The sequence below is a fragment of the Octopus bimaculoides genome, chromosome 25 (genome assembly GCF_001194135.2).
Source record: "Octopus bimaculoides isolate UCB-OBI-ISO-001 chromosome 25, ASM119413v2, whole genome shotgun sequence".
Lineage (NCBI taxonomy): Eukaryota > Metazoa > Mollusca > Cephalopoda > Octopoda > Octopodidae > Octopus > Octopus bimaculoides.
This window is the reverse complement of record NC_069005.1, coordinates 5,196,771-5,211,283: the sequence shown is the minus strand read 5'-3', so window position 1 is coordinate 5,211,283 and position 14,513 is coordinate 5,196,771. Positions and strand designations below refer to the sequence as shown.

The 14,513-nt window shown below is 40.0% G+C and overlaps 2 protein-coding genes across 2 annotated transcripts in view; one reads left to right on the top strand and one right to left on the bottom strand.

Moving 5' to 3' along the window:
• Positions 1 to 3,080: 3,080 nt before the first annotated feature.
• On the bottom strand, positions 3,081 to 12,277 carry LOC106873826 (transcription initiation factor TFIID subunit 8). The gene is made up of 6 exons (XM_014921335.2): positions 11,605 to 12,277; positions 9,824 to 9,922; positions 8,760 to 8,822; positions 7,670 to 7,794; positions 6,184 to 6,331; positions 3,081 to 4,544 (listed from the first exon to the last, which is right to left on the bottom strand). Exons 1-6 carry the CDS (start codon positions 11,756 to 11,758, stop codon positions 4,216 to 4,218), a joined length of 918 nt encoding a protein of 305 aa, XP_014776821.1. The 5' UTR covers positions 11,759 to 12,277; the 3' UTR covers positions 3,081 to 4,215.
• A 117-nt stretch (positions 12,278 to 12,394) lies between these two features.
• The window catches only part of LOC106873827 (uncharacterized), a 10,033-nt gene continuing 7,914 nt past the window's right edge, over positions 12,395 to 14,513 (top strand). The window contains exon 1 of the mRNA XM_014921336.2: positions 12,395 to 14,366. Coding sequence (XP_014776822.1) covers positions 14,139 to 14,366 — 228 coding nt within the window. The 5' untranslated portion in view covers positions 12,395 to 14,138. The remainder of the gene's footprint in view (positions 14,367 to 14,513) is intronic.

Genomic DNA, 14,513 nt, shown 5'->3' with positions numbered 1-14,513 from the left:
CACATGAATAGATAATCACGCTCCGTCTATTTATAGATTGCATCATCCACTTGAAATTGTTGCATCACTTCCTGTTACCCCCATTTTCTCTTTTTTCCCATCGCAACTGGTATTTTTCCTTTTTTTCGATAACCTTTTTCAACTTTCACGGAATTCACCCTTCTATTCTTCTTCTTCTTCTTCTTCTTATTATTATTATTGTTCAGTAGTTTTATTTTTATAACGTGCTTTCACTTCACTATCTAGCGCAGCTCTATGCGCCTTGGGTATGTGCTGTGGTTTGCTGCGAAACAAAAAAAAAAAACAAAAACGAAAGTAAAAAGAATATCCAATCAAACAGTTTTGTGTAAATTTGATGATATTCTCCTGTCATTTTATTTTTTCCTCCAGGGCATGATTTTAATAAAGCCGCAAACATATTTCTCCTCATGCATTATGAGTATTGAAAGTGAAGCAAATTCAGAATATTTTCTGAGAATATGCACTTTCAAGTCTTCTTCAAAATTGTAGCCGTTCGTTATTATTAGCATTCATCATCATCATCATTATATTACTACTATTGTTAGTGTTGCTATTATTATTATTATTGGCCTTGTACTAAAATTTGAAATCCTCATCACTACAACTACTACTACTACTACCACACCAACATTAACTACAAGCACCACCACTACTACTACTACTACTGTTGTTGTTCTTTATTTCATTATTTTTATCGTTAGTATTGTTTACTTTGTTACTGTCATTATTGCTTCCAAGGACAGATGATTGACAAAAACAAATACATAAATAACTTGATTAAAGCTCACAAATTGTTTCACTGTTTACTTATCGTTCAGGATTGAGCATTGGCTGTATATACATACATACGTGTGTGTGCATATATATATATATATATATATATATATATATATATTTGCATGTAACAAATGAGGGGAAATGGAATTCATGAAATTCTTTGTTAACCACAACGATCATTTCAACCAATTGTGCTTCGGTCCTTCGCGGCTGAGATATTGTATAATTGGTTGTGATGCATCTTTCGGTGCAGATGTGCCTCGTCAGGTGTTTGTTCAAAAGCTACCTCGTTCAATAAACTCGGTTTCGCTTGGTTCAATTATAATGCATTAATTTCTTTTATCACATTGCATCTCACGGCTATTACACTGTAGCCATCTTAGCTGCATTTATAGCAACAGCCTACCATATACCCTTAATCTTTGTCCCTCTTTGAATCATTTGGTGAGTCAGAACTCCATCAGGGCGAGCTGGCAGAAACGTTACCCCGCCGGGCGAAATGCTTGGCGGTATTTCGTCTGCCTTTACGTTCTGAGTTCAAATTCCGCCGAGGTCGACTTTCCCTTTCATCCTTTCGGGGTCGATAAATTAAATACCAGTTGCGTACTGGGATCGATATAATCGACTGGCCCTCCCACAAAATTTCGGGCCTTATGCCTAGTGTAGAGAAGAAACGTTAGTGCACTAGGCGAAATGCTTAGCGGTATTTCGTCTGTCTTTACGTTCTGAGTTCAAATTTTGCAGAAGTCGACTTTGCGTTTCATCTTTTAGGGGTCGATAAATTAAATACCAGTTGCGTTCTGGAGTGGATATAATCGACTGGCACCCTCCCCCCAAAATTTCGGACCCTGTGCCTAAAGTAGAAAAGAATATTTTGAATCTGTTGGGCAGAAACTGGCAGAATCCTTAGCATGCTTGGCAAAATGTCTAGTGGTGGCATTTCATTCATATTTACCTTTCATCCTTTCTGGGTTGACAAAGTAAGTACCAGTCATGTACTGGGGTCAAAATAATCAACTTACCCTTTCTCTAAACTTGCTAGCTTTGTGTCAAAATTTGAAACCAATATTTTGAATCTTTAGGGTGGCAAACTGGCAGCGTGGTTTACATGCTGGGCAAAATACTAAGTGGCATTTATTTGTCTTTATGTTCTGAGTTCAAATTCCACCAAGGTTGACTTTGCTTTTCATCCTTTCGGGGTCGATAAAATAACCACCAGTTACGTTCTGGGGGTCGATGTAATCATCTTCATACCTACCCCCGAACTTGTTGGGCTTGTGCTAAAATTTGAAACCAATATTTCTAATCTGTCCCTTTACATCATAAATCTAGGGCCATTCTGGATTTCGTCTCCTACGCCACACACCACCAAGCTCTGCTCCTCCAGAAATTTAGTAAAAGCAGTATTGTTTCTCTTTCTCCTGTCTGCATCTTTCTCTCACTCTGTTTAATACTTCTAAGTATAGTCGCAACCTCAGTGCTCTACTGGAAAACAGCTTGGATGATGATGACGGTCTAAAACTAACAAACGCAGTGGTACACCTAATGAGTACGTGCAGGATATGCTATACATACTAGAGGAAAACTCAAAAGGTGAGTCATCAGTCTGAAAGGATATACATGTGATTGTGTGCATGTGAGTGTGTATATATTATAGTGTTTATATTGGGTTAAATTCCGATTATATAAGCTGTCATGTGACACCTTTAAATTCACACAAACGAAAATGAAAGTTAAATTCAATATAGGAAATGCACCACATGCCATTAATTCTTTCATTTAATAGCTTTTCCCACAGCCATTGATATAGATATATCATTGTTATCCCGGTTGCTTCAATATCTTTCTCAAGTGCACGCTGGTCATTGAGACATATTTTCTACAGCTGGATGCTGCTCCTGTCACCAACCCTCACCTGGTTGGTGTCATTTATTTTCAACTCTTCCAACTCATGCCAGCATGGAAAACGGATATTAAACAATGATGATGATGATGTATACATATAACAGAGTGTCTGTTTGTGTGTGTGTGTGTGTGTGATTGTGTTGCCTTGGCTTGGCATCGTGTGACCGTTTGAAACGAGTGCTAACCTTGTGCACCATCACCGACTTCTTATCATGCTTTGAAACATGTCTGAAAAGCTGGTGGAATGAATTTTGTCTGACTCATGCCAGCGTGGAAAAACAGAGGTCAAAACATGAAAAGGATATGACACATGTAAACACACATGTAACCGCATGTACATATATTTATACATGTATAAAAATACAAAAACACAAAGGTCTATAAATCACTTTTATTTTTTGTTGATGAAATGTTACACCTATGTATATTACATACATTTACATATACTCACACCAATATATATGCATGTTTATATGTACAAATCTGCATATATATATATATATATATATATATATATATATATATATATATATACATACGCACATTTATATATACGGATACATGCACACATGCATAAAAATATACTCATATTCATACAAATTTACAAATATGCATTTATACACAAACACACACATATATGCTTGTAGACATAAAAAAAAAATGTGATGAATCATGAATAATGTGACACGCTAGTAATAACAGCAACTTTCTTCAATTCCCATCTGCCTTTCAATCAATGACTGTCCCCAATACCCTCAAAACCCCAAATCAGGGGCATGTGGGTTACTGTCCGAGGACCCTACTGCAAAATTAGGTTGTCATTACCACAAGTCAACCTATCACCACGAGGGCAGGATTTGAACTCTCAGTCTATGGACATACTTTGATAATGAAATGCTTCTGCTTTGTGGGTCATATAACACTTAAGAAAGGGGTCGTTGCATTTACCATGGAACAGTTTGAAGGACACCAGCCAACCAATGGTATTTTCCTTGTTTTGTTAATGTGCAGCACAAAGTTGGCCCCTTATCTTGCAGAGACCTAGGGTTTAAAGTAACCCCGCCAATCCCCATATGCTTTCCATCTGTGTTTAAGACACGCTTTCTCGAAAATGTCCTTCATTTTGTAAAATGGCAGAATGTGATATGAAGGGTTTTTGGTGCTGTTTCTAGCCAACTGAGTGACCTCATAAACGAAAAGTGAACGATAAGCACCTCAGCCACGGTACAGGATATTCTGTATATTCAATTGCTGGTTTTCTGGCCATGCTGGGGCAGTCTGTTACCAAAATGTTAGAAGTAAAATGTGGCTCCCTTAAACAGCTGGCACTCTCGTCTGACCTCAACCTCCCCACTGAGCGTTCAGCCCACAACTGCTGACCCGAGTAAGCTCATAACCCTTGCCCTCTCAAACCAACGAAGTAAACTATCCCCCCCCCGCCCAGCACACCCCCACACACAAACCAAGGAAGTAACCCTCCACCCCGTCCCCCCCCAAAACCCAAAATGTTCTTCACCGTCTCTTCTTACGTGGAGGTTTCACCGGTCGAAGATACGGATTATCGATGGCCTCGTTGTCTACGTCCAAGACAGTCTGAGTATACTCATACCGTTCAGGAAGAAAGTCGTGGCCACCACCACCACCACAGCTGTTGCTGTTGTTGTTGTTGTTGTTGCTGATGTTATTCACTGCTATGCCCGCATCCTCTTTTGATCCTTCGACATTGTACTTCTGCATGATGTTTGCCCATTGGTTCTGTACGGGCAGTTGTGCATCCAAATCTTGGTCCTTTGGCAATAAGGCATTTAGGTAAGGCATAATGTTTGGTTTCATGGCAATCACTGCAACAAACAGACACACATGCATTATAATATATACACATTGTTGTTGGCACTCCGTCGCTTACGACATCGAGGGTTCCAGTCGATCCGATCAACGGAATAGCCTACTCGTGAAATTAACGTGCAAGTGGCTGAGCACTCCACAGACACGTGTGCCCTTAATGTAGTTCTCGGGGATATTCAGCGTGACACAGTGTAACAAGGCTAACCCTTTGAATTACAGGCACAACAGAAACAGGAAGAAAGAGTGAGAGAAAGTTGTGGTGAAAGAGTACAGCAGGGTTTGCCACCATCCCCTGCCGGAGCCTCGTGGAGATTTAGGTGTTTTCGCTCAATAAACACTCACAACGCCCGGTCTGGGAATCGAAACCGCGATCCTATGACCGCGAATCCGCTGCCCTAACCACTGGGCCATTGCGCCTCCACATATACACATACATATATAAGGATTTATGCAAAACGAAGACGGAATGAACGGGCCTTAATCACAAATCCCAACAATTGTTTCTGTGCATAACTCTGGCCCTCCCAAACCAACATAGTAACCCCAACCTGAAACCAATGTGGTACTCGCCACATGAGCAACAACTGTTACTTGCTGAGTTTTCGATATCATACATGTTATTATATAAATATTATGTGGCCATGTGGTAAGAAGTTTGCCTTCCAACCAACCAACCAACCACATGGCTCCGGGTTCAGTCCTACTGTGTGGCACCTTGGGCACGTGTCTTCTATTCCTTCTGAATGGATTTGGTAGATGGAAACTGAAAGAAGCCTGTCATGTGTGTGTGTATATATATATATATATATATATATATATATATATTACTTTATTCTTTTATGTGTTTCAGTCAGCAGACTATGGCCATGCTGGGGCACCACCTCGAGGAATTTTTAGTCAAATGAATCAACCCCAGTTGGTTTTCTTTTTCCTTTCCCAAAGCTGGATACTTATTCTATCGACCTCTTTGCCGAACTGCTAAGTTAGGGAGACATAAATACACCAACAACGGTTGTCAAGTGGTGAAAGGGTGACAAATAGTTTCTGTCCACCAAATCCACTCACAATACTTCAGTTGGCCTGAGGCTATGGCAGAAGACACTTGCCTAAGGTACCAAAGTGGGACTGAACTCAGGACCATATGGCAGGGAAGGAAGCTTCTTAACCACACAGCACACTCATATCCACAGCTAATAGACATATAAATATATACGTAATGTGATGAACTACAATTAACTTATAATTAAAATTCTAACTGTAAAGAGAATTAAATATATATTATGTTAATGAAAACGTTTCGTCACAAGGAGCAAGGGAGAGAACTCTTAGAAGTTCAATCGACCAAAAGTTAATTGACAAATGCAGGGAGGGGAAATGGTGTTTGATTTCTTGTTTTAGAAGAGACTTGTCCAGTACCAGACCAATCCCAAACTGTATTCAATTTGTGCCAGTCACGAGGCCAAACATCTCTGAAAGTTTCATCCGAATCCAACAAGCGGTTCTTGAGATATCTTATCCACAGATAAACAAACATAACTGAAAAGAATACCTCTGTGCTAAGGCACAGGTAAAATTATTTCTAAATGATAATAATGACAACAATGATGTCACTGTCATCACCATTTGTGAACTTACATGGAAAAGCTCCACTGTCGTCATTGAAGAGTTTCTGTGTTTTGCCGGTGTTAGCTATGAAGCGGGTCAGTGCTCGTTCCGTATCTCTCTTCTGAGATGCAACTTTCTCTCGAACCAGTTGATAGTCAGTCACAGGATCTCGATAAGTCTGTTGATAGACAAAACCAAATAAGGAAAAACTAATGAAGTGAATCCAGTTCTATATTCAAGAGATGAGGAATTATGTAAATTTGATGGATATTTGTCTTCATCTTTGTTGCTAACACAACGTTTCGGCTGATATACCCTCCAGCCTTCATCAGGTGTCTTGGGGAAATTTCAAACCTGAGTTCTCATTCCCAAGGTATTTTTCACTGTTGTTGTTGTTATTATTATTATTATTATTATCATTATTATTATTATTCAGGTTACTGCCTGGAATTGAACTCGCAATCTTGGGGTTAGTAGCCTGTGCTTTTAACCATGGGCATATGGCGTAGTGGTTGAAAGCGCGGGCTACTAACCCCAAGATTGCGAGTTCGAATCCAGGCAGTGACCTGAATAATAATAATGATAATAATAATAACAACAACAACAATATCGAAAAATACCTTAAGAATGAGAACCCAGGTTCGAAATTTCCCCAAAACACCTGATGAAGGCTGGAGGGTATATCATCTGAAACGTTGTGTTAACAACAAACAAGATGAGGACAAATATCTGTCAAATGTAAATAATGTAATGAAGTGAATATTTAACACTTTCATTACAAGATTCCTTTCAAAGTACATCACTTTTGTTTCAATCAATTTTGAAAATAATGAATAATTTATTAATATAATCATCAAAATTAAGCTGGTCTGAGGTGGTGAGCTGGCAGAAATGCTAGCACGCCAGGCGAAATGCTTAGCAGTATTTCGTTAGATGACGAAATGATCGCTGAGCAAATTGAAATGAAGTGCTTTGCTCAAGAACACAATGCAACGCCCGGTCTGGGAATTGAACCTGCGATCTCGCAATCATGAATGAAACACCTTAACCACTAAGCCATGTACCTTCACATATGTGTGTGTGTGTGTGTGTGTGTGGTAGGTTTCAACATAGTTTCCATCTACGAAATTCCCACACAAGGCATTGATTGGCTTAGGGCCATAGTAGATGATATTTGCCCAAGCTGCCACACATTGGAACTGAACCTGGAATCATGGAGATGCAATGTGGCCGTCTTAACCATAGAATCATGCCTTTGTCTGTCTTGAAATAGCAGCTAAATCTCCCTCCAATCACAGTCAGTGTCTTAAAAAAAAAAAAATCAAAAAATCAAACAAACAAAAGAATAAATAGAATGACAACACAGTAGACAATGTATTCCTAGATAGATTAGGTCTGGAAAAAGGGCATGATGGCTATGGTTAAAATGTCTTTCATAAATAGGTTTGCTGGACCAGGATTGTCCTGGGGCATAACAGTAACAACAACAACAATGATAATTTATTGGAATTCTTACAGGTGTCCGAATGTAGCTGTGGGGCCCTGGAAATGGAGGGAAATAATCTTGGATGTATGATGGGTGATGCTTCCGTTCCCCAGTTTCGAGTATTCCAGGTAAGGGTGGCACATGCTTGTGGGTTGCTGTAAAAATTCAGACAAAAAAAAAAAAGAAAAATTGAGATAAAAAAAATGATGATGGCATCATAATTTGATATCTGATCAATGGTGGTTTATGTCCATTTTTCCATGCCAGCATGAGTTAGATGAATACATATTTGAGGCAATGTTTTACAGACAAATGACCTTTCTGTTGCAAACCCTTACATGATGCACACACACATACATACATATATATACGATGGACTTCTTTCAGTTTCCTTCTACCAAATCCACTCACAAGGTTTTGGTTGGCCCAAGGCTATTACTCTTTTACTTGTTTTAGTAATTTGACTGCGGCCATGCTGGAGCACCGCTTTAATCGAGCAAATCGACCACAGGACTTATTGTCTGTAAGCCTAGTACTTATTCTATCGGTCACTTTTGACAAACCGCTAAGTTACGGAGACGTAAACACACCAGCATCGGTTGTCAAGCCATGTTGGGGGACAAATACAGACACACAAACACACATACATATATATACATATACATATATACGACGGGCTTCTTTCAGTTTCTGTCTACCAAATCCACTCACAAGGCTTTGGTCGGCCCGAGGCTATAGTAGAAGACACTTGCCCAAGGTGTGACACAGTGGGACTGAACCCAGAACCATGTGGTTGGGAAGCAAGTTTCTTACCACACAACCATGCCTGTGCCTAAGCCATACATCTCATCATCATCATCGTCTAATGTCCATTGTCCATGCTGGCATGGGTTGGACGGTTTGACCAGAACTGGTAAGCTGGAGGTCCCATTCTATTAGTAGTGCTTTTGTAAGTGTGTATGTGTGTGTATATATGTATGTATATTTAGATTTATACAGTTCGTATAATAAGAATTCAACAAAGATATTCAATGGCATGGCTGACTCTGTGACATAAATTTGGCGAAAGTGGACAGTAAATGTGAAGAATGGCATGGAATATTAATTAGATGCGACTTACGTGGAATAAAAACATTTTTGTTTGGTTTCTTCGCATAAATAGGAATCTGGTCGATTTTGGTACCTGGAAATATACGCCAAAGAAGTTTAGCACTGCTGCAGAAAACCATAACAATAAAACAGGAACAGGAAATGGGCAGTAAAATGGGTGGGTGATGTGTGTATTCTTGTGTGCTTTTGGCGAGAATTCCAGTGGTACTTATATTGGTGAAAGCGCTTAAAACAGATATCATCAACATCACTGTTTAACATCCACGCCTGACTGGCCTTTGTAGAGATTGTTGCCAGTGCCCCTGGACTGGCTCTTGTGCGGGTAGCACATAAAATACACCATTTTGAGCGTGGCCGTTGCCAGTACCGCCTGACTGGCCTTCGTGCGGGTGACACGTAAAAGCACCCACTACACTCTCTGAGTGGTTGGCGTTAGGAAGGACATCCAGCTGTAGAAACTCTGCCAAATCAGATTGGAGCCTGGTGTAGCCATCTGGTTTCACCATTCCTCAGTCAAATCATCCAACCCATGCTAGCATGGAAAGCGGACGTTAAACGATGATGATTTTCCATGCCTGCATGGGTTAGAAGCAATTTATAGAGGCATATTTTCTATGGCCAGATGCCCTTCATGTAATCTATAATTACTTATTTCCAAGCAAGGTAATATTTGCCCATGGCCAGACATATCACCATCGTAATTTAATGTCCGTTTTCCTTACTGGCATGGTTTAGACCAGTGGTTCTCAACTGGGGTCCATATAAGATTTTTGGGACCTTCTTGGTTTGGTTGCCAGCATTTCAAAAAAGGTTATAGCGGTTTAAAGTTTGATCATTTTCACTCAGTAAATAACGTACATAATTCCTCATCTCTTAAATATAGAACTGTATTATCATTTTTTTTTTATGCGGATACGTAAAAGATAAAATCTAAAGTACTAAAGAACCATTGAATGAGAATTACAAGACAAATACTAAACAAAGTGTTTGTTGATGTTTGTGATTCCATTGCTTTGAATTTATCAGAAGTGCCTCGATTAGAATGGTCGTCAGTTTGAAAAGGAGAAGACTCACCCATCTCAATTAAACTCATAACAACATCACTTAACATTGGAGTGGTTCTGCCAGACAATTCACAATACGCCTGAGAGCTCCTTCCAGCTTCACACAAAACTTGAAAAGAAAAGCACAAAAATAAGGTTAAAAACAATATATATATGTGTGTGTGTGTGTGTATACATACATACACACATATATATATATATATATATATTACTCTTTACTCTTTTGTTTGTTTCAGTCATTTGCCTGCGGCCATGCTGGAGCACCGCCTTTAGTCGAGCAAATCGACCCCGGGACTTATTCTTTGTAGGCCTAGTACTTATTCTATCGGTCTCTTTTGCCGAACCGCTACGTGACGGGGACATAAACACACCAGCATCGGTTATCAAGCAATGCTAGGGGGGCAAACACAGACACACAAACATATATATATATATATATACATACATATATACGACGGGCTTCTTTCAGTTTCCGTCCACCAAATTCACTCACAAGGCTTTGGTCGGCCCGAGGCTATAGTAGAAGACACTTGCCCAAGGTGCCACGCAATGGGACTGAACCCGGAACCATACGGTTGGTAAGCAAGCTACTTAACACACAACCAATCCTGCGCCTATATAGATATATATATATATATGTATATATATGTACACACACGCATATATAAGATTGCGACGGACATACAAAGCAAAATGTGTTGCAAGGGAGACCATATAAATAACGAAGGGAGGTAACACACACACACACACACATATATATAGGCTTCTTTCAGTTTCAGGTCGGCCCGAGGCTAAAGTAGAAGACACTTGCTCAAGGTACCACGCAGTAGGACTGAACCCAGAACTATGTGGTTGGGAAGCAAGCTGCTTACCACACAGCCACTCCAGAAATTTTCATGAGTATATATATATATATATATATATATATATATATATATGATCTGAGCCGGCCAAAGCCTTGTGACTGGATTTGGTAGATGGAAACTGAAAGAAACCTGTCGAGTATGTGTGTATGTATATATATATATATATCTATCTATATATATATATATGTGTGTGTGTGTGTGTATGTATGTATACGTCTATATATATGTGGTCAATATAAAGATATATATGTGTGTTTGTACATTTATGAGTCTGCATCTTCGTATTTGTCAGCCACTGCTGCTTGGCAAGAAGTGCTGGTTTGTTTACATCCTCGTAAACTAGCGGTTTGGCAAAAAGGGACCGACAGAATAAATAACAAGTGTAAAGCAACAATAACAAATGCTGGGGTCGATTCGTTCGACTAAAACCTTGTGCAGGCAGCGCTCCAACATCCCCGGAGACCAACTGACTGAACCAAATATAAGATTAAACATTAAAGATTAATGCCAGATGAAAAATAAATGAAAAAAAAACTCACGAAAGAGTTTATAATGAAGAAACCATTTAACATATGAAGCGCGACGGCCCACGATCGTGGCCGCAGACACAGGTCGACAGGCCACGACAGTGGCCCAGATAGATGCACTTAATTTACGGGTATTTGTTGGGATCTAATGTCACCCAAACGCTTCGATACCCCCCAGAATGCAAGAGGACTAATAGTTCAACTAATGACTTTTCAGATGATGTAAAACTTCCTACCATTATATACTAAGAAGATATTTTAACAATTTATTTGTCTTTTTATGCGTGCATGGTAGTTTCATTTTCATAAAATGTGCTCAGCAGTCCATGCTATGTAAGTGCAAACCCCCAGCCCTTCATGGGTTAAAAAAAAGCAAGAAAGAAGACACAATAACTTACAACTTTGCATCATTTCCACCAATGTTTCGGCTACGATGTTCTCCACCGTGGAACAACCGGCATCGTAACATAACGAACACACAACCATCTTGAGAATCTTACGACGAGGATCGCCTTCGTCTTCAGCAGAACACGCCATACTTTTTGTATACATAGGTGTATGTATGTGTGTGTATTGTATGATATGGTTCTTTTATTGTGTGTATGTATATATAAATATATATATTATAAAGCAATATTAATGAGTGTGTAATGCAATATTTTAATGCGTGTATGTGTGTGTATATATATATATATATATACGTATGTTATATGTGTGTGTTCGTGTATGAACAAACGAGAGATGAAGTACTCAATACGTACAGTGGAGTTTATGCGTTCGAAGCCACATGCTTATCACAAACTGTATACATACTGGATATCAACATAATATATAAACACGGGTGCGTCGTGTATATTTATATATACATATATGTGTGTGTGTGTGTTCACTTCAGTATATACTCATATATGTCTTTCGTTGATCCGATAGAAATACGATTAAGGTTCAACATCACCTGAAATCCGATGTAAACAAGCACCAACTCGAAGAAGAGAAATCGTCGCAGATCGAACTCAGATCATCTTTGAAATGTACGCCTGCTTACAGCGACACCAAGTGGCGGCAGCAGAAATGAGAAAAAAGCACAAACTGATAACTTCCGGTTTGTTGATTCAGCAAAAAGAGTAGTCTCCCCTGACCGAACTGTAAACATCCGTGTTTTGCAGTTTTAATGTTAATCGTATATGAAAGTGACGGACGGGTAGAGTCGTTGCCAGGCCGGACGAAATGCTTGGAGGCATTTCGTCCGTCTTTATGCTATGAGTTCTTATTCTGCAGATGTCGACTTTATCTTTTAAACTTTCGAGGTTGATACAGTAAGTACCAGTCGAATAGCGAAGTTGTTGTAATCGACTTAGGTCCGTCCCCTAAATTGCTGGCCTTGTGCCAAAATTTGAAACCTGTGTGTGTGTGTGTGTTTATAGATATATATTCAGGGTGTGGTGAATAAACTGTCGTCTAAATTACGCAAAAATGAAAATAACACTGATATCTCATTTTAACAGATATATTTACCAAAGTTACATAAAAATATCTCGAAATTCTAAAGAGTAAATTTATTCAATAAAATCGCCATTGGCTTCAACCATGGCCTCCAGACGACTTCGGAATCTCCTGTAACTCGTCTGGAGAGTTTCCTCGTTTAAGCTGGTGAATTCTGCCATAATCCTTGCTTTCAGTTCATCTTTGGTGTTACAAGGAGTTTTTTTAGTCTCTCGACTCACGATCGTAAGGTTGTGAGTTCAATTCCCAGCGACGCGTTATGTCCATGAGCAAGACACTTTGTTTCACGTTGCTCCAGTCCACTCAGCTGGCAAAAATGAGTAGTACCTGTATTTCAAAGGGCCGACCTTGTCACACTCTGTGTCACGCCGAATCTCCCCGAGAACTACGTTAAGGGTACACGTGTCTGTGGAGTGCTCAGCCACTTGCACGCTAATTTCACAAGCAGGCTGTTCCGTTGATCGGATCAGCTGGGACTATCATCGTCGTAACCGACGGAGTGCTCCTTTAAAAAGCTCACCTGGCAAAACTGAGTAGTACCTGTGATTCAAAGGGCCAGCCTTGTTCACATTCTGTATCCCGCTGAATCTCTTTGAGAACTCTGTGGAGTGCTCAGCCACTTGCACGTTAATTTCACGAGTAGGCTGTTCCGTCCGTCCGTCCGTATGTATGTATGTATGTATGTATACAAGACGGGATTCTTTCAGTTTCCGCCTACAGTAACTACTCACAAAGCTTTGGTTGGTCTGAGGCTTCAGTAGAAACTACTACTACTACTACTACTACTACTACTACTATCACCACCACCACCACCACTACCACTCGGCAGTCTGCGTTCACTGTAGGTGAGAGTAGCCTCCCTTGTGTCGTTTGTTCACGTGGCGGTGTTACCATAACAACAGCATCTTCATCTCTCGTCACTGTGAGAGAAAAGTTTCGTTAGTGCTGGTTAGTTAGATGTCGGAGAGCTCTTGCTACGCAACGTCAGCGAAGTTCTTAATCAGCAGCAACAACAACAACACGAATGACGTCGGCGTTTATAACAATCACGACAAATTGTAACGGCGAACAACGATCGTTGCATCGATAATAACGATGTAGCACCGTAGCCATCGTCGTCATCAAACAACAACAGCAACAAACAAGGGTAATTGCGTCGTCAGCAGTAATAAGAGTAACAACAACAACAACAATAACAAGAACAACAACAGCAATAACAACAACGACTGCATCATTTAATACGATAACAACTACAGTACCAAAAACAAAAACTACAAGCCACCGCCGCCCACCACCACCTACTACTACGACGACGACACCAACAACAACAACAGCGTTAACATAAACAATATAACGTCATCGTTATCGTTCTCACCACGAGTGACAAACAGCATCGCCACCACCACCACAACCAGCAGCAGCAGCGGTGATGATGATGAATGAACAACAACCGTTGTTGGGTGAAATTACACCTTCATTTTCATCATCGTCGTCATCGTCAGTTCGCAACAGAGGCAAGGCCGGGGCAGAGTCGCAACAACAGCAGCAAGAACAACGAGAAGAAAAACTGAATATAGACAATGTCTACCCGCATTATGCCAAAGTGTGCCTGGCCCGGTGCAAGAAACCCGACCCTTGGTACATCAAGTTGTTTGAGGTAATGGCCAGTATCTATCTATCTATCTATCTATCTATCTATCTATCTATCTATCTATCTATCTATCTATCTACCTACCTGCCTACCTACCTACCTACCTATCTATCTATCTATCTATCTATCTATCTATCTATCTGTCTATCTATC